Source organism: Dasypus novemcinctus, chromosome 28, assembly GCF_030445035.2.
Source record: "Dasypus novemcinctus isolate mDasNov1 chromosome 28, mDasNov1.1.hap2, whole genome shotgun sequence".
In the NCBI taxonomy this organism is placed as follows: Eukaryota; Metazoa; Chordata; class Mammalia; order Cingulata; family Dasypodidae; genus Dasypus; species Dasypus novemcinctus.
Window position 1 is genome coordinate 29431070 of NC_080700.1, and position 21433 is coordinate 29452502.

Genomic DNA, 21433 nt, shown 5'->3' on the forward strand with positions numbered 1-21433 from the left:
AAAGGCTATACACACATTCTGATTTACTAAGAACTGCCAAATTCATCTTTGAGGTAGTTATACCAAATTATATTCCAAACTTCTGAATTTCCTACATCCTTAATTTTTTCAGGTATTTTCTTTTTTTATAAACTGAAGTGAATGAAATGATATGTAATTATTATTTTAATTCACATAATCTTTATTTCACTGTGAATGAACGTGTTTCCTATGTTTCTGGTCATTCTGATTTTCTCTTTGATTAATTGCCAATTCATATATTTTGTACATATTTTTCCTATGAGCTATTTTATCTTTTTCTTATTGATTTGTAGGAATTCTTTATTCAGAGCACTAGTCTTTTGTACATTAAATCTTCTGCAAATATGTTCCTGTTTATGGCTCATCTTGTTACTTTTTACAGCATCTTTTTTTCATTGATTTTTTAAAAAAAATTTTAATGTTGAGGTTATCCATCTTTTCATTAACTATTTCATGTTTTTTTCCTCTTATTTAATGAATGTATTACCTATTTTATTCTGAAAGTTTTATAGCGTGATTTTTTTCACTTTTAAGTATTCAATGTAACTGGAATTTCTTTGAAACATGGTGTTAGGTAGAGATGCCCCAGCGCCAATATTGTTTATTGCCTCAACTTCTTGCCCCAATATCGTTCATTGAAGGGTCCATCCCATATATATATACAAACTTCTCTTAACTTACTTCCCTCTTGGATTTCTCTTTTCTTTCCTTTTTATAAACTCAACTGCATATTGAACCAGAATGCTTAGTTTCTTTTATCTATCATGTGGTAGAATGGTTACTGATTTAGTCTGCTGTGTTGCTGAAACCGGAGGTGTTACAGGCCTTATTTTACTCAAGAGTGGTGGCTAAAAACAGGACCTTTTGTCTCAGAATCATTTGGGTATGAATTCTGACCCACTGCCTATTAGCTGTGTGATCACGGGCAGGTTGTTTGATCTTTCTAAGGCTCAGTTTCCTCATCTGTAAAACGGGAATCTGTTTTGCCTATGAGGAACCTACCTCCTAGGGTGGTTGTGACTATTAAAGTAGATAATATAATAAAAAGACTTAGTACAATGTTTGACAACTGGTAGGCACTTAACAGAGTTAGATACTGGTGGTTTTGTATCATCATCTTCATCATTTGTGTTTTGTTTTTCTTTTTTCCATATTTTTGCATTCCATCTCTTAAAGTGTAAAAAGATTGTTACTGCTTCTTATTGTATTTGTGTGCAATTATATCTAGAAATGGTAATATATTCTTTAAAAGTATCCTTAACTGAGAATTTACGAGCAGTGTAACTTCACATATAAGAACAGAGTTGGTGGTTTTGAGATTTTCGTTTCACTGTCCTAGCACATATTTCTGTATCCTTTTCTTTGAGTTCATGTCTATGGTGTATTCCATTACTTATTGAAATAATTTATTCCAGAATGTACTTTTTTTTTCACATCTTTGTATTGAAAAAAAATCAGAAAATGATAGTTAATAAAGGGTATAAAGAAAGAAATATGTTCTTGTGGGAAACATAAACAATAAAAACTAAAAATGCCACTGGCTTCTTTAATTGGTTAAGAGCATAAGCTGTTACAGGCAGAAGGTCTGTTTTAAACAAAATAAAAAGCTGTGTTTTTTTTTAAGTGTCCCCACGTCAGATCTATACACACCCACAAAAATGATGTGTGAAGGAAAGCTGTCATACACAAGAAGTTATATCCTGAATTCCTAAGGTGAATAGGTGTTGAACAGGAATTAACATAGTAAAGCCAGCAACAGGTTTAATAACTTAAAAAACGGATTATTTAAATGTTATATGGCACAAAGCTATGTTATATAAAGTACGGCTACAATGAAGAAGTCTGTGTGGCTTTTAGCAAAAATTCTTTTCCAGAGAAGCCAATCAAAACAATGTAATCAGCAGATTGAGGAGACATCAGAGCTACAACTTCCGTATCTGTGCTAGAAAAGCCTATTTATCCAGAACAGACAAAAAATTTTAGGACAAAACAAGGCCATTTTAAACAATTCTTACCCCATTTTAAGTTCTCTGCTTGTTTTCATCCTCACTCCATAATCCAGCATTATCCAGCAGAAAGATGGCTACTCTAAGAATTGACTATTTTAAATACTTTTCTTTCTGTGGTGAAACTGTCATGGAGCCTAGATATTTCAGGCTCATATGCATCCATGACCAGTGTCCTTCTGTGGTCAAAGAACCTAGCAGTGGATTTGGTGAATTCAGCTTCCCACTGCTGCATTCTTTCACTATTGATAAAGGTCAGCTTTAGCGTGTATTTGTCATCGAACGTTTTGAGACTGGAGGACAGTTGTCAAATATCATCAGGATCCATCCCTGTAAGGTCTTTTTTATGGGCCACGAGAAAAATGCTCTTCTCCTTATATGAGGTATAAATCGTCAGGATCCCCATCATTACAAAATAAGATATGACACACAAAGCCCAAACAGGCTTGGACTCTGGAAAAGGGTACATATAATCCCAAATCAAAGGCACTGGCAGTAAAACAGGAGATAGTACAAATAGTGAGGTGACCATCAATTAGACTGAAATTCTCCACATACTTGTTCTTTTCCAGAAGAACCTTTTTGGCAGAATCATCCAAAGAATTTTTCATGGCTGATCCATCTTGCTTGTCAATTTTTACAGGCTTATCAATCTTCCACTTATCCAACAAGTCACTGTGGCTATTGCCCGCCTTGCTGCTGGGGAGCCACCACCAGTCCCACCACTGCATCTGCCACTACCGCCGTCTTGTCTGCCTTTCAGAATGTACTTTTTAAAGTCAATATGTGTATGTGTTAGTGTTGGATGTTAATTTAATGGTGTGCTAGATTCTCAAGAATGGAGTTGACAGTGTTTTGCTAGTTAGAGGAATGTTTTAATAACATTAAACGAGAAACTACTTCAGTAATTGGTTCTTTTCATAGTTCTCTTTTTACAGTTATTATATTAACAAAACTCCTTATTTGAAGTGAGCTATTTTCATCAGTCCTACTTTGCTGACATAAACAGAGGCTCAGTTTTCCTTTTGTAAATTACTTCTTTCCAAAGTCTGTGCTGATTTATGCAGCTTACCTTTTTGTTTTTTCATGCCTGGTACCAAGTGACATTCCAATCCACTGTAGTCATCTGATAATGAAAAGAGTGAAACAGAAGGGGTGGGGAGAGGAGGCAGGAGGTACTGGTTGGCACCGAATATGCAGTTCAGGATCACTCATCATCCAAGGCAGAGAATGTCAAAGACTTGAGCCAAGGCAAAGCATTTGGTTTTACTTTGTAAAATCCCAACTATAAGGCACTTACAGTCATGTCACTGCCATTGCACCCCCTGCCAAAAAATTTTGTTTCTTGTGTTTGTTTTTCCCACCTCTGTTCCTGTCATCCCTCCTTAACGTGCAAGACATGAAAGGCCTTAAGATATGGAAGGACTCAGGAAACTCTGATTTTAAGTGTACTTGTACTTATTTGCTAATCCCATACTCCAATAGCGATTTGAAGATATTTTTATTTTAGGAAAGTTGCTTAAAGATTTTTTAATTGCAATAGGTTGAGTAGTGTGATTTCAGTGTTTAGTACTAGAAAGATATAGGTAGAAGCATTTCAGGGGTAGGAAGTTTCTTTGAATCATTGCTGTACTTTGAGTATTTATATTTCTTTGATGTGAAAGTTACTATAAACAGTAGTTAACGATAGTCTACCAATGTTTGTGTATATAATTTGTATGGTACATTACCCTTGTCCTTCAAATTTAGAAACTTTCATTAATATTTTACATGCAGAAGGATCTCAGTTCAGTTTTAAGAGGCAAATTATAAAATCAAGTTTTCTCATTTTCTCTGCTTTGGCTTTTGTTTTGGATGGTTCATTCAACAACAAGGCTAGGTTAAGTAACATGGTTATTTCTTTCAGCAAGAATACATTTCAAAATTTTACATATGTTGATTTGGGTAGAATCAGGTAACACTGGAACTGATTCGAACTCTTGAGGATTTTGTTTTTAAAAATGGAGTCATTTATCTTCAAGTGCCTTACTTGTGGCATTGCTTTTATATACCATAAATCATTAAAAATCCCAATACCTTGAAATAGGTAGTAGTGCCTCCATTTTATAGATGACACTTGAGAGAACTCAAGTGTTCTACCCAAGGCTACATGGATATTAACTATTTTATTTTGGCTATCCAAGTCTTTTCCTCTCTTTTTCACATTCCATCATGCACTTGCTGCTTGTACAGCATAAGTAAGAAATATTTGGGTTCTGCTCTTAAAGAATTCATTATATATGGAATCACATCCCTTGATTTTTTTCCTATACTATATGTATTTTTTTGTGAAAATAGATTTATTTATTAATAATAGTTTGTAATTATAACTTAATTTCTGTATTACACATGCTTAATATGAAGAATTCGAACAGGCAAAAGCAGATAATGATATGATAAAATTCTCTTATATTTATCCCCCAGACTTTAGAGTTCTCAGACTTTTTTCATTCTGAATTCATTATTACTATTTTTTTGGATGAACGATTTTAAAGCAGATTTTGAAAACTATCATTCAGTTTCTCTCCTACTTTAGTGTGCATCTCAAAAAACCTCTAACCACGATGCAGTAATCACTTCAGCAAAATTAATCATAATTCTTTATTATCTAATATATCTAGTCTATGTTCAGATTTCCCTGATTCTCTCGAAAGTGTCTTTTGCAGCTAGTTTGTTTGAATCCAGATTCAAAGAAGGCCTGCTCATTGTATTTGGCTGTCTTACGTCTCTTAATCTAGACCATTCCCCGCCGAACCCCCTTTAATTTCATGCCATAGGCTTGGTAGGAAAACTCTTAATTTTCTAGTAGAATACTCGTGTTCTGGACTTGTCTTTGTCTTGTCTTGGTGTGTGTGTGGGGTGGCGGTGGTGGTGGTTTGACTTGTTCTTACAGCTCCGAAGGGTTTGTTAGATTCAGGCCCAGCTGTTGGACAAGAATACTTCATAAGTAGTGTTGGGTATTTCATACTGCATCTTATTAAAAACATATAATATCTAGTTCATAAGGTCAAATTGTGACAACCTGATTCCTCTATTATAAGTTCCCTATCATTCTTTCATCTAATGTTTTTATCTATTGAAGTTCTTTGCCTAAATTAATTAGGGGTTAGAAAATGGTGATGGTTTTCTAATTCTCTCATTTCTTTCACATTTATTGGCTGGAATTCTTTATTAAAATATAGAAACAACTTTTCCTTATTTAAGTTACACAGATTGTACAGGAGAGCAGGGCACATTCTGAATTCTTTCTCATTAGCTTATTTGAGAGTATGAAGTTGGGGAAAGCCTGCTCTATTTTTTGTTGGCATTTTCTTAAATTTGTAAATTAATTTGTAATTTGCTTTTAGGAAAAATAAACCCAAGGTTTTGTTAATGTCAAAAGAGAAATCCTATTTTGAAAAGTGACATGAAACCCATAAACTGTGATATTGTTTTCATACTGTCATGAAAAAGGAGTACAGTTATAATAAATTGTTTTTCATGTCCTTGATCTGTATACAGTCAGTGATCTAGTTAACTGGATAGCAGAGTTGTCTTTTGAAATGAGCCAAGTCAGCTCCTGCTTCCAGGAACACTGTACTTATATGATGGACATTGGGAAATGTTTTCTTTCTGCCTTAAAATACTATCAGAAGATAGGTTTGATCTCAAAGATTGAGGTAATAAGATTGGTCACATTACTTAGTGGAAAGCAGTGAGTTCCCAGGACCCATTCTTGCATTAGTTAGAAAATGCTAAATTCCTGTGAATTATTCTTGCAGCTTAATCAGGTCTTGACAGATTTTTAATTTAATTTAAAATGAAGACTTCCACCTTTGCTGACATTCATTGACTCTGAAAGTTCTAGAGCAGCCTGATTCATACTTTATTCTAGACTATAGGAAGACTGGATTATAGTTTTACTAAGATTCTTATAGTTGATTTTTCTCTGAAGTGTAATAATATCAGGAACTTTAGACTCAGTCTATCCCTTAGCTACACCGAGTAGTAACCCCAGTATTTATACAAGGGCCATTTAATTTATATCCCTATGTGGGGACTTCTAGGAATTGTACTTGATAGTATAAGTTTTTTTAGGGTCAACTTCTATGTTAAGCTTTTTGTCAGAATCTTCACAAAGCCATTCTTTTTTACTCACTTGTGATACGTCATTACTTTTCTGAGAAGTAATAAATGGTAGTATACATTATTATGGTTGGAAAGCTTTGAACTAGAAAAGTGTAGCTCTTGCATTATTCATTTACACATACTATTAGATAAAATTTAATTGGTAATTATCTAACTCTTGGTCTACATCTCATTTAGTATAGTGTTTGCTGATAAATTGGATAATTCATTGTGTTACTTTTGTAGAAAGGACTATAGGTCACTGGGTTGCCATATGTTTGAACTAAGTAACAAATACTGATTAAATATGTCCTCTCTGCTACTGTGTGTCTAGGTGCATACTATCTCATATAGTTCTCATAGTGACATGGCAAAGTTGATATTATCTTCACTTTTACAGAAGGGAAAACTGAGGCTGAATAAAAAATGAGACTAAACAGAAAGAAATTTAGCTAATTTGATAGCAATGTCTTAATATCATATGCCAGTTATTGGTTTTGTCAGTCAAATGTATTTATTGAGCTTATTTTATGTTTGGGGAAAATTTGAGTGTACAAACAGCTATTTCTGAGCTTCTGTAAACATTTTATATAATTGCATATATTTTTATTTTTGTATATGATGGCATAAATTTATATTTTTATATATTTTGGAAACTTTTTCAGAAAAATCTTTGGATATTATACACTAAAGGTTTTAAAAGCAGTGAGTAGTCTGGTTATTTATATATTCACACTGTTAAAAGCCAAACTTAAGACTATTCATGGATATGATTGTGATAAGACACTAAAGAGGAAAATCTCTCTTGCGGTTGGAAAGCTCTGAATCCAATTCATGGGATTGAGCATGGTTCATTAAATAAAGTGATGTAATTGTGTGTGTGTGTGTGTGTGTGACAGAGAGAGAGAGAGAGAGAGAGAGAGAGAGAGGGAGAGTGGGAGAGAGAGAGAGAGACAATTACCAGGTTTGTAGATCAAGGAAATACATTAGCCATAATATATCCTGAATTCAACAATACCTGTCATTATATTCTTGTATATAAGGGCTGAATGCAAGTACATTTAGATGAATTAGGAACCTGTTCACTAGGTGACTAGTTGTCCTTAAGTGGTGTTGTTTAATAGATGAGCTCATCAGGCTGGAGAAATGTTATTATTTGATAGACTAACATGCAGAAGACTCCAGAGTTTTAATTGTATAGGAATCTCAAGTGAATCAACAATATTAGATAGTCACCAAAAATGCTAGTTTATTATAATTTGCATCAATTATATGTATAGTATGTAGAATTAGCTGTGTATTTGATGCTGATCAGACTACATCTGGAATTCCGTGTTCAGTTCTGGTACTATTTCAGAGTAGGAGGATGAAACCCTAGAGTATGTTGCAAAGAGAAGTGCACAGAATGGTGGGTGGATTTAAAATTATGTTACAGGAAGAACAGTGGAAGGAACTAGCATTAGAATGTCAGTCTGAAGATGTCCTAGACTTGTTCTAAACCCACAGTTCTCAACGGGGGATGATTTTGTACCCCCGAGGGCATATGCAGATGTCTGGAAACATTTTTGGTTGTCACACCTGCGGGCTCGTGCTATAGGCAGCTAGTGGGTAGAGGCTGGGGATGCTGCGAAGCATCCTGCAGGGCACAGGACAGCCCCCATGCCGAAGAATTGTCCAGCCCCAAAGGTCAGTAGTGCTGAGGGTGAGAACCCCTTTTCTAATTCTAAACTGATTTAAATGTGACCAGTAAGAAAATAATTGCACTTTAATTTGCAACCCAGGGCATACATACACAGGAGTAAGAGATACTAAAATTTTGTGAAGTGGTACTTACCCTCTTTCTTTACCCAGAAATCTGCACTCAGTAGAAATCTTCTGTTCCACTATATTCCATTTCATTAATAAATAGATGAATGGAAAAAATGATCATTGACTATAGGTCTAAATGATACTAAAGGGAAAAACTAATCCCAGCTGGTAAAGCTATAAGAGATGGATTTTACTTTTTTACAAGGTAATACTTTCTAGCCATCCAAGCTGTATCAAGAAAGAATATATTGCTTGACTGGATAGTGAGTTCCCCATCAGTGTAGTTGTTGAATGGGAATAAGAATTACCTTGTTATTTTCAATAAATAAATAAATTTTTCTTAACTGAAATTTAGCATTTTCTTTAATTATGATTTTATGCTCATATCTACTTCAAAATTAAAGTTGTATGAACCAACCTTAGATCTGTAATTTAATGTTACTCGAGAATTACTTGTATTATATCAGGCCCCCAAAATATTTGAATAATTGTATTTTATTACATTTGTAATCCTTTGCATTTGGTTTTATGGATTTAAAATTTTTATTCTGAGATAGTTGTAAGCTTCACCAGACTTGCAGAATGTCAATGGCAAAAATCTGTTATAGCCCTAAGAACTAGATAGACAAATACATCTGTATATCTGTATAAATGTAGTATTTAAAGATGACTGTTATTTACAGTTGAAATATAAATATATATTCTTCATTCACAAATGTGATGATGGCTCTTAACATGTGGGTTGAACGTATTATTTTTTTAAATCTTCATCTTTCAAATCCTCAGTGTATGTGATAATTATTCAAATGCAGAGATGTCAAATTTGTTGGAGTACTGTAAAGAAAACCTTTACTTTTTGGTCCCCCCATGATGCTGGCTAAAGCATTGGGTAGATTTCTAATTCCAGTAGACACAAGTAGCAAAGAACTGATTTAACTTGCCCCCCCCCCCTTTTTAAATGTATTTTTTTGAAGATACATAGATCACAAAAGATGTTACATTAAAAAATATAAGAGGTTCCCATACCCGCCCCACCCCACTCCTCCCACATCAACAACCTCTTTCCTCCTCGTGGCACATTCATTGCATTTGGTGAATACATTTTGGAGCACTGCTGCAGCGCATGGATTATAGTTTACATTGTAGTTTACACTCTCCCCCAGTCCATTCAGTGGGTTATGGCAGGATATTTAATGTCCACCGTCTGTCCCTGCAATATCATTGAGGACAACTCCAAGTCCCGAAAATGTCCCCACATCACATCTCTTTTTTCCTTTAACTCATCTTGAACGTAGACAAGGTTATGGCTGAAGAGTGTTTATCTGCTTTAAACAGACAATCGTTTTAAGTAGATAGTGTCGGCAGTTATAATTGAGGTATTTTAAAAAATGTGTTGGTGCATTGGTTTTTACAGCAGGCTGTGTTTTCTGGCAATTATTTTATTTATAATGCTTAGAGTATGTGGATACTATGTGGATTTTTATTAGAGTTCATACAAAGAGAGATCTGCTATTCTCTCTTTCTGTATTTTTTTAGATTTTTTTAGTCCAGGAAACTTTTGCTTTTCACCTGAGAGATGACCTTTCCCATTTTCAGTGAACTTGGTCATCCTCAAATATGGTGAGCTAACTTCAAGGTGTTAGAGGTACAGTAATTGTTCACATTGCACAGGTGTGCATTGTCATATGTTAGAGATTATGCTTTTATTTTCAGACCAAAAAAAATTTCCTGGAGTCATTTTGTTAGGAAAATTAAATGCATTCTTGAAATGTATTTAGCTTATAGGTTTGCTTTGAAATGGCTCTCTTTGTTATCAGTATTAAAAAAGTGATTACAAAATTTGCTATGTAGTCATATTGAAGGTCCTAATTTCTTTTTTAGGTTTGTTACTTACATAACTCATTTTATTTCATTCATGTGATTTTGCAAACAAAGTGTGAAACTTGTTTCTTGCTCAAATGGATTTAGGGTTTTTGTAGAGGGCTGATTTGGAATATTCAAAATTGATATGTATTACTGTAAACTTTTTCATTCTTCCCAAAAACTTACTTAAATTTTAATTTTACAGGTACATATTCTTACAATTCAAAAATACAGAAAGTCCTGAAAACTGATTTTTTAAAGATGTTTGGTACAAAAATTCAGTCTGTGGCAATACCTGTTCTGAATTGACATGATGTATTGATAGTGTTTATTCATAGTTTACTGTGGTATTAATGTGTTTGCATGTGGGTGCTATTCTAAATACTTTTGGGGGTGTTTCTTAATATACTACTTATGTGTTGTATTATCCTTACACAATTTAAAAAGTATGAATTCTAAAACACATCTGGCTCTTAAGAATTTCACACCAGGGACTTAAATAATAATTTTGTATTTCACTTTGTTCTTCTAAATGCATAATTTCCCATGCCTTTCTAATTGTTCCATTCAAGGAACGTTTATTTTTGGACTTTTAAGCTATGGGTTCTCAAAATTGCTTTAGAAGTGGGAAATCCTGTAATTCAGGTGAATTCTGTATTAGATGAATTCATAAAATATCAATATATTTAAATTTGATTTGTGACAAGGCTTCATTAGGATGTGTGGTCTCTCATATTTATAAAGGTTAGACAAATCTATGACATGAACTGGGAGGAGGAAGTGACTGTTGTACAGCACAATATACAATTCCAGCATTTGCACCCATCCCTACAAAAAATGAGATATTGAACTAAGCATAATTCCTGTTTCTGAATTTTGTTTGCTAAATGCTACTAGTTTATACATTTTTGTTTGCAAGTATTTGCTAGACAGAGAATGTATCTGGGATTGGAGAAAAGATGAGTTAAGGATCTTAAAATTGAGTATTCTGGCCATTAAATAATTACCATCTGCCCATATGCCTGTGTTACCTAATTTAAATATTAATGGAAATGCTTAGGTAATTTACCCTTCAAATATTTTGTTTTTATTTCTTAAAATTAAAATGAAAGTGTTTTAAATGAAGTGTTTCCAGTTGATTGCTGTTGAAACTTACGTTCGTTAGCTAATATTTATGAAGCTAATGTTTTAAGTATAAAAATGTAAAGTAAGCTGTGAGTTTCCAAAGCAGCTTCTAACTTCATTTAGTTAATACAAGCAATTGATAAGCTTCCTTATTTTTGTATGTTTTTGTTAATTTACTGAAAATATAGTTTGACTCTTTGAAGATTTGTTGCTGTTTATGTTTGTGTGTTATGTACTGAGGGTAGGCTTTGAGGAATTGGGTATTGATTAAAATTGCAGTGGAATGTGCTCCTGCTCCAAGGTCCCCTATCTTTATGTATAAAGTTGATTTTTCTCTGTGAAGCTCAGTTTACTTTTTTTAATAAAATTTTTAAGAGATATTTAGATTACACAAAATGTTACACAAAAGTATATGAGGGATTCCCATACACCTCCCACCCTTCCCCATGTTAACAACTTCTTTCATTAGTGTGGTTCGTTCACTGCAATTGATGAACACATGTGGAGCATTGCCACGAAGCATGGATTATAGTTTACATTGTAGTTTACACCCTCTTCCTCTCAATTCTGTAGCTATGGCAGGATGTATAATGGCCTGTATCTGCCATTGCAATGTCATTCAGGACAATTCCAAGTCTGGAAAATGCCTTCAAATTATACCTCTTTTTCCCTCTCCCTGCCTTCAGCACCTCCTGTGGCCACTGTCTCCACATCATTGATATTAATTTTTTTCATTGCTAGAATCACAATAAGTCTATAGTAGAATACCAGTAAGTCCACTCTAGTCCATATTTTGTTCCCCAATCCTGAGGATTCTGGGATGGTGATGCCCATTCCACATCTAATTGAGAGGGGGCCTTGTTTATTCAGTTTAAAAGACAGCTCATAGGTGAGATAAAGAAGATGTGTTCACCCTAAAATTATACCCTTAACCTGTACATTTTAGAGTATTAGTTTACCTTAATCCATTTCATAGAGTGAAAAGGAAATGGCTAAAATTTCAAATAGAAACTGCCAGTTTTTAAAGTTAGAAATTGAAAGCCCTGAAATTGAATGGACATCCTGAAGTAATAACCTTTGCACAGGCAAGAATTCCTGCTATAGCTGAGAGGCATTCATGCCTCAAAAAATTTAACCCTTAAATATACTTAACACAACTATTTTGCACTGTGAATTCTGAATGTTACTTTAGTATAACCAGAATCTTTTTCCAAAGCAGTTGTAGTATTTAGCTGGGTAGAACCATGCTTGAATGTATTAATACCTTTTTTTTTCCAAAGATTTATTTCTCTACCCCCCCCCCCAGTTGTCTGCTCTCTGTGTCCTTTCACTGTGTGTTCTTGTGTGTCTGCTTGTATTCTTGTCAGCGGCACCCGGAATCTGTGTCTCTTTTTTTGTTGTTGCATCATCTTGCTGTGTCAGCTCTCCGTGTGTGCGGTGCCACCCTGGGCAGGCTGCACTTTTTGTGCACTAGGCGGCTCTCTTTACAGGGCGCACTCCTTGAGCGTGGGCTCCCCTACATGGGGGACACCCCTGCGTGGTAGGGCACTCCTTGCGTGCATCAGCACTGCGCGTGGGCCTGCTCCATATGGGTCAAGGAGGCCCAGGGTTTGAACCACGGATCTCCTGTGTGGTAGGCGGACGCCCTGTTGACTGGGCCAAATACTTTTTTGAGACGCAGTTCCAACCTCTTGTTCTCTCTTCATTTTACTCAGAATGGGTTTCAATTAAAGGTTAATCTTTTGCTTTTGTGGGGGCTTCCTGGAGATGGTGCTGCATTTGTAACAATAATTGCTATTCATTTCATTTGCTGATAATTGTTTGGATAGCCAGGGCTAAGAGAAGCAGCAGATACATTGGAAGGGTGATGCACTGGGAAGGAGTAGAAAGTAATCTATAAAGGAAGTGCAACTAAATGTTTGAGCTAGTGAAAATTCAAATATTAGAGCTGAAAGGTACCTCAAGAAATCATCTGATTAAATGTTTTCTTCCTTAAGGCAATAATAGTGTCATGGTACCATGTTGCAGATTAAGCAGCAGAAATCAGAAGAATCCTACTTTATGATCGCACAATTCCTAATTTTTTCAACTAGTTATGTCTAGAATATGTACTTCTTTGTCCTTATTAAGTGTATGGCAATAATTTCTTGTTTTTTTTTAATAGAAAAGCAGTGTGTATATCTTGGGTTGTCATTCCTGTCATTCCCCAGTCCTCCACCAAGTGTAAATTGTGCTGAAAATATATATGGGCTTAAGGTTTTTTGCTTGTTTTAGTATTAGTAATGTCCTTTTTAATGCCACACATTACTGAAATACCTCTTTTTCTATTTTATGTAATAATATGAATGGGTATTGTGGGGAATACAGAGGTGATGGCTTAAAAAATCTTTCACAGGTGTGGGCCTTCTGGCCTCCGTTCTATAGTGTGGGAAGAATTGGTCCCTGGAGTGGCTAACCATTGCTGCTCAGGGGAAAGCCCACCTTCCACATGCTGCCTCTCCTTTCAGAACCCTTCCACTGCTTGTATAGTCCACTTGTGTGTTATCAGTTTATCCAGTAATTGTGACTCACCTGTGACATTGCTTGTCTTAGTAAGTCAGTCACATATTCTGGTATACCTCTAGAGTGCAAATAATTTATTTAAAGTAATAATTTTTATTAAAAATAATATAGGTACAAAATTTTTTCAAACTGTGTAGAAGAGAAGGTGTGTAAAGTCAAAATTAAGACTTTATCTTCCTTTTCAGGTGACTCCTTTTAAACTTTATCTGTAAATACGCACACACAAATGTTTCAGCTCTTTGAAAATCATACGTTCTATTCTGCATCTTTTTTTTTTTTTTTTTTTTTTTGTAACTTTTATCTACGCAGTACTTCCGTATCTGCACATTTAGATCTACCTCATTCTTTTAAATTCCTGGGTGGTATTTTGATGCCTCTTTATTACCTTTCTTTTAAAATTGTCTCTCTTTAATGTTAGGGAAGTGGATAGACATTTAAGTTATTTCTAATTTTTGATATTGCTGTGAATATCCTTGTACCTCTTTGCACGTGTGCCTGTATAGGGTAAACTCCTTTCCTAGATGTGGTTTACAGGGTCAAAATGTATGTGCATTTGCTAAATTGCTCTCAAATAATTTATGCCAGTTTACGTTCTAATCCACAAAGGAAAACCACCTATAAAATAATATATTATTACTCCCATTTTATAGATAGGAAAACCAAGACTCAGAGAAGTAGTATTAGAACTGGAATTTGAATTCAGGCCTAACTTGAGAGATGATATCTTCAACCTATATAGTAGTTTTCTGAAAAGATAGTTCAATATAAAACAAATTCATTCATTTAATTTTTACAAAAACTCAAATAATTTGGGGAGTCAGACAATTATAAGGTAATGTAATTAAAATTATTGGAGAGAAAACAGAGAGTTTATAGGTGCTTAGCTATTCCTAACCCTTAGGAATGAATATTGGGAGGAAGGGTTAGGAAAAAAGGTCTTTGGGAATGAATGCAGTGAAAAGAGTGTTAGCCTGGTTAAGATACATATGTTTCTTTTATTAATTTATTTCTACCCTGCCCCTTGTTTGTGTTGCTGTCTGCTCTCTGTGTCCATTCATTATGCTCTTGTCTTCTCTTTAGGAGGTACCAGGAACCGAACCCAGGACCTCCCATGTGGGAGAGAGGTGCTCAATCTCTTGAGCCACCTCTGCTCCCTGCTTCGTTGTGTCTTTCATTGTGTCTTTCATTGTGTTTTTCTTTTTGAGTCTCCTTGTTGCATCATCTCTCCACACCAGCCCATTGTGTCAGCTTGCTGTCTTGCTTGTTTTCTCTAGGAGGCACCGGGAACCGAACCCGAGACCTCCCATGTGGTAAGTGGGCACCCAAATGCTTGAGCCACATCTGCTTCCCTGGTAAAATTATTTTATGATACTTTTCTAAGCTTTCAGAAGTGTTATTTGTATTGTAAAAGTTTTAGACCTGGAAATTCAGTTAATTTTAAGGAGTATTCTTGAAGTACTAGCTTTTAAAAAATGTTCACCTGTTCGACTGGCTACTATTAAAAAGTTGGGAAACTAAATGTTGGAGAGGATATGGAGAGATAAGAGCGCTTATTCACTGTTGGTGGGAATGTAGAATGATCCAACGACTGTGGGGGACTGTTTGGCAGTTCCTAAGGAAGTTGAATATCGACTTGCCATGTGACCTGGCTACACTATTGCTAGGTATATACCCAGAAGAACTGAGGGCAGAGACACAGACAGACACCTGTACACTGATGTTCATAGCGGGATTATTCACAATTGCTAACAGTTGGAAACAACCCAAATGTCCATCAACTGATGAATAGATTAACAAATTGTGCTGTATACACACGATGGAATATTATGCAGTGGTAAGAAGAAATGACATCGTGAAGCATATGACAACATGGATGAACCTGGAACACATTATGTTGAGTGAAGCAAGCCACAGAAAAGGAAAAATACTGTATGTGCTATTATGAACTAAATATATTGTGTAAACTCCTGTAGTTAATAATTAGAATATAGGTCACCAGAAAATAGGAGGGGGGTAGAGAATGGAAAGCTGAGGGTTAATCTGTATGGAACTGGTAAGCTTGTTTGTACAGATGAGGGAGCCCTCTCAGGGGGAGAAAAAGGAAAAAAAGGTTGTTTGTAAATCTTTGGAAATGAATAGAAATGGTGAAAGCATATCTGTAACTAGCAGAGCCATTATTATGTATATGACAGTTGTTGAACTGGAAAGTAAGGCCATGTATATATTATTAGAAGGAAGCTAAAAACTGTAACATGGAACTGTATAAGATAGTAAAGCCTCATGTAAAACACAAATATGGGTGATACTGCATATATAAGACTGCTTCTACAAAATATAAATACAGATATACAAGAGAAGGAAAGAGAATAGCATCTCTGTGTGACAGGAAGCATAGAGAGACTGAGAGGTGATGAGTTTCGTTTTTTTTCATTTATTATTATTATTATTATTGGGGTAATGAAAGTGCTCTAAGAATGATTGAAGTGATGAATGCATAAGTGTTGTTACACTGAATACTATTGATTGTACACTTTGGATGAACTTATGCTTTATTAATATGTATGAATGAAGGCAGTGGACTTGGCCCAGTGGTTAGGGCATCTCTCTACCACATGGGAGGTCCACGGTTCAAACCCCGGGCCTCCTTGACCTGTGTGGAGCTGGCCCATGCGCAGTGCTGATGCGCGCAAGGAGTGCCCTGCCACGCAGGGGTGTCCCCCACGTAGGGGAGCCCCACGCGCAAGAAGTGCGCCCCATAAGGAGAGCCGCCCAGCGCGAAAGAAAGTGCAGCCTGCCCAGGAATGGTGCCGAACACATGGAGAGCTGATACAGCAAGATGACGCAACAAAAAGAAACATAGATTCCTGTGCCGCTGACAACAACAGAAGCGGACAAAGAAGACGCAGCAAATAGACACAGAGAACAGACAACTGGGGTGGGGGGGAAGGGGAGAGAAATAAATCTTTTTAAAAAATGTATGAATGAAATTGATTTGTTTAAAAAAATAGGGTTTATTCAAGTAAGATTCTAAAAACCCATATTCAAATATTTCTTCCATCCTTTACCTAAAAGTGTTACACTCAAATGTTAATGCTGTTTTTAACAGAATTGAGTTAAGTGGACTGTTTTGTACACTAGTAACGTGTGTATATGTGTGTATTTGTTGAATGTGCAGTGTTTTTGTTATTGTTTTCCCTCCTCACACTTTGTATATATTTTGGAGGTACCAGCATTAGAAATAAACTAACCATTTAAATTGGTTAGTTCTATCAAGTGCTATCTGCTCCATGGAGAAATGAGCTGGTAATTATCTCTTAGAAGTTAGTATTGTTTTGCTATAGATTGGGAAATGGATTTCAAATACATTCTGAATGTGGTGAGAAGAATAGTGAATTGAGCATGGTTGACTTATTTAAGTTTTCGAATGGCTCATTCTGATGAGCTTGGTCAGGAGGTGGTTTGGAGTTGCCCTTACGAGTTTCTATTGGTTTAGATAAGAATGCCAGTTGATTGTTAATTGTATCAATTAATGAGGTATTGACTAGATGTTTAAAAGGAAATTCCCATCTTTAATTCTTTGTTCTTGTATTGGCCCTTTAAATAAATTTTACAATATAGCCACCTTCTTCTGCCTCTTCCTCTTCCTTCTCCCATCCATCCCATCCATCCAGCCAGTCCTTTTGAAATTCATTTTGTACTTGTTGTAAGGTCAAAGAAAAAAAATAGTATCAAACTCCCTTTAAGTGACAAAGTGCTTGTTGTAGGAGAGGCAGCATAGGATGATACTTTTAAGTGTTCAGGTTCTGGTATCAACTAATGCTGGGTTGAATCTCAGCCCTGCTGCTAGACTAGCTGTGTTATTTTGGTCAGTGTACTTGCTCAACCTCTTTGACCTTCTTTTTCTTCCCCTGTAGAGTGGTGGTGATAATAGTACCTAACTCATATTTTGGAGATTAAATGCAAAACTCATAGTACCTGGCAAGTATATGCCATTAGTAGATGTTAGTTATTATTGTTTGTTTGGTGGTCATTACAAGTCTAGGTTCAGGAACTCAATTTTTATCGGTTTTGTTTGGTTTGATAATATTCTGTGGGACTTGTTTATACCAAACTTATGAATGACTGAATAATTGAACAGAACGTTAATCTATTAATTTATTAATATTCCAGAAACTGGTATACTCAGGCATTCCTTGTGATATCAAGATACCAGGCAAACTAATATTGTGAACACTATTTAGTGGAAATGAAATCAAGGCATAGGTAGTTCTGATAGGTTACTTTTTAAGGCATGATAGAACCTGGAAAATTCTTTCTTTTAAAATCCGCATCCACGCCCACCCCCACGGACACCCCCACACGTCCCTTTCTGGAGACAGGAATGCTATTACTAGTATAAATTTAGTTTAATCCTTTCCTTTGTACTCTTGCTTTAGCTCTTCAAATTTAAGGAGAAATTAAATCACAGTGTTCCTTAGACATTCTCTTTGCCCAGCCACAGGCAGTGCTTCTGTTTTTCTTTTGTTTTTTTAATATCTGGCAGTATGGAATTATCTGTTGCCTTTTCTCAGAGAAATCAGAGCCTCAATGTCTTTTGGAGTCCTTAGGCAGATGTAGCCTGGTCATTCACATTTAATCATATGAAACTTCTGTTAGCAAAATGACTAAATACTATGGAGGTTAATGTACCTTTCAGTTTAACTTTTTAAAATATGGGTGAGCTTTTGAAGGAGCCATGATAGTTTTGCTGATTAATATTTGTAACTGTTAGATGAAATATAAAAAGTTTAAGTGTGGTAGTGGCAAGTTTCAAAATCCTGGGAATAAACATGCGACTCCAGCAATACAAACTTAAATTTCTATAAATTTATACAGTAATTTTTATTTTCTAAAGTGCTGACTGATTAGGCACCTGTGTGATACAAAGGACAGTACGTATCTGCTTTCAAGTTGTATATGAAGGTGGAATAGTAGGGGTAGTGGAACCTGAAATGGAAGATACTTGAATGATTACAGATAGATGGGACCAGTGGGGGGATGGGGTGGCTAAAATATTAGAGAAATGTTGTGAAATACTGAGGAAATAGTATACTGGAAGATATGACGAGGTAATTGAGGCAGCTCAATTAAAAATGCAGATAAAGTATTTAGCACAGTGCCTAGCACAAAGTAAGTACTCAATGCATGCTTCTGGGATTATTAATATTAACCAATACTTGTATATGGATTTACACTTTAAGAGCATTTTTCACAGACGTTGTCATTTATAAAGCTTTTAGAGTTGCCACGGTAAGATAGCGATGGAGACATGTTTAAAGGGTATCTGTTTAACCTTATTTGCTACTTACTCCATACTGGACAAAGAGAGTACTCCTCCTAATATAGCTCCTATTTTGCTAACTCATTAATTAAGCTTTCTCAGATCTCACCCCGTAAGTATGGCTGTTCTTCACACCAGGACCTGTGGTTAAATGGTGTTTTTCTACCATAACATGCTTAATTGTTCCATATTTTTTATTGGAGCAAGAAGAAGGGAGAAGGGCACACTGCCTGGACATGCATGGTAAAACTTCAGGGCCTAGAAATGTACCTTGTTGTTTTGGATTTTTTTGTTTAATTTTTATAAAGTTAATACAGTTTTTAATGCCATTCTAATATTCCCTTTTCCCTGTTTTTTTTTCCCCCTAGATATGTCCTTTTTAGTTCATTATTATCAGTGACTGGTGGCTGATAGACTGGCTTGGAAAAAAAAAAGAATTGCTTAATTGTAAAGGGTTTTGAGACTGGCTTCTGAGAGAGTAGAAAGCCATTGCAAAGTTTAAAGCAAAGGAGGAACAGGATCCGACTTTGTCTAAACAAGCTTCTGGTTGGATTAGTTACTTTAGATGGATTAGATGGTTAGATGTGGAGAGTAGTGAAAGAGGAATCAAGGATGACTCCAGTTGAGCAGCTGAATCTTTAATAGTATAGTGTTATAGGCAATGACAGCGAACTAGGAATTAGAAATGCTCTTTGGAATTTTTGGGGAGCTGAGCTTTATTCCGTGTTCATGGAAATAATGGTCAGGGACATCCCAAAGTTACATGGGTTTCGGCCTACCTCATAAGAGCTAATATATTTGAGATGATGACCCGTGGTTGGAATTCTGTTGTGTTTTTCTTTGGAATTAAGGTTTTGAGAAAAATAGAAATTGTGTTCATTTATTTTCGGTGAGCAGGTCACATTGAAAATTAATTACAATTATAGACTGCAGAAGTTAAAGAGTTTCCTTTTTTTCAAGAATTTGTGATGGTATTGGGCTAACATTTCCTCCTTGCTTAAAAAAAAAAGTGTTCACTTAGGCTTTAGAGTATCAGAGTTGGATGGGACCTCAGGGCCAACTCTAGAGCATTGGGTTTTGGAATTCAGTGGTTCTGAGTTTTAATTCTGTACCTGCTATGTGCTTGGGCAAGGTACTTAAACTTTTGAGTTTCAGTGATGGAATCTTTAAAATAAGATGTTATAATGTATTTATTTAACTCGGTTGTTTTAAAGATAAAAAAAATTTCAAACTGTGCCTAGCATGATGCTGAAAGGCTCAATAAATGTTAGCTCTTAAAATCAGCTTACTCGATAGCCTTTATTTTATACATAAGGTAAGGCTAAAAGAAATTGTTAATAACGTGTCAAAGTCACATAATTAAATATGAAGACTAAAAATCCATCTCTTTTAGTCTCTGTTTCAGATGTTTATCTCAGATGTTTATGATAAACCAAACATTTAAAAAAATGAATAACCTTTTCATTTATTATTGTTACAAAAAGTGAATCTCTTTAGAGTGTTTTTTTCCTATAAATTTATTATTTTTGTTTTCCTTCAGGATTTGGAGTTCCATGGAGTGATGAGATTTTATTTTCAAGATAAAGCTGCTGGAAATTTTGCAACGAAGTGTATTCGGGTATCTAGTACTGCCACAACTCAAGATGTAATAGAAACGCTTGCAGAGAAATTCCGTCCTGACATGAGAATGTTGTCATCTCCCAAATACTCGCTCTATGAAGTGCATGTCAGTGGAGGTTAGTGTATCTTGAAAGGATTTGTTAGAAATGTGTCTTGAAACCTGTTACTGAACCTTGTAAATGTGTAGCTTCCCACACTCATTTTCAGGAGGGTTAAAATACCCATGTTATTGATTGACTGCTTATCTCCCTCTTTATTTTTGAGGGGAGATAGGAGTGGCAGTTAACAGTTTGGCAAAACTTTTGTCTGTCTGAGTAATGTTCTTTTAAGTTCCTTATAAACATTTTTGTTGGAAGTTAAAATGAATATATTAGTTTTATATATTCTCCAAAGATAAGCATGGCATTTCATAATTAAAATTATCCAACAGATCTGGGTGTCACATTGATAATATAGTAAGCCACCTGTTTTTGTAGAATATTTCATGTAATTCTTGTGTATTGATTATAATAATATTATTAGTAACAGTTAAATATGGTATGAACCACCAGTCTTGCTATAATATTTTTGTAGTCTGAATCAGTACATTTTTATTATTTGGGAATAATTAGGGCATCTTGAAGAAAACTTTTTATATATTTAATTAATAATTTTGGCTTGTTTTATCATTTGAAGTTTCTGAAACTATCCTGTATAATTATATAAAATGACAGTTTAAGTTGGACTGATAGAAATGAAGAAATTTGCAATTTTTATGGGTGCTTTGGAAATGTTGAGTAACTTGTAGGAAATATAAACTCCATTTTAATGCAACGAATAAAGGATTACATATAGCATGAACTCAATTTAGCTATCTCTTAAGTTCCATCCACAGATTTTTAAAAAAATGTAATTACATTTATTTTTCTTGTCTTCAGAGATACAGCTTTCTTTGTACATTTGAAACTGGACTAAAATTTTT

The 21433-nt window shown here is 35.1% G+C and overlaps 1 protein-coding gene and 1 pseudogene across 8 annotated transcripts in view; one reads left to right on the forward strand and one right to left on the reverse strand.

Annotated features, from left to right (window-relative positions):
• Positions 1-21433, forward strand: part of AFDN (afadin, adherens junction formation factor) — a 164495-nt gene that overhangs the window by 26757 nt on the left and 116305 nt on the right. For all 8 annotated transcript variants that reach the window (XM_058289748.2, XM_058289763.2, XM_058289754.2 and 5 more), the window contains exon 2: positions 20393-20588. In XM_058289748.2, coding sequence (XP_058145731.1) covers positions 20393-20588 — 196 coding nt within the window. The remainder of the gene's footprint in view (positions 1-20392; positions 20589-21433) is intronic.
• On the reverse strand, positions 2110-3333 carry LOC139437767 (signal peptidase complex subunit 2 pseudogene; annotated as a pseudogene).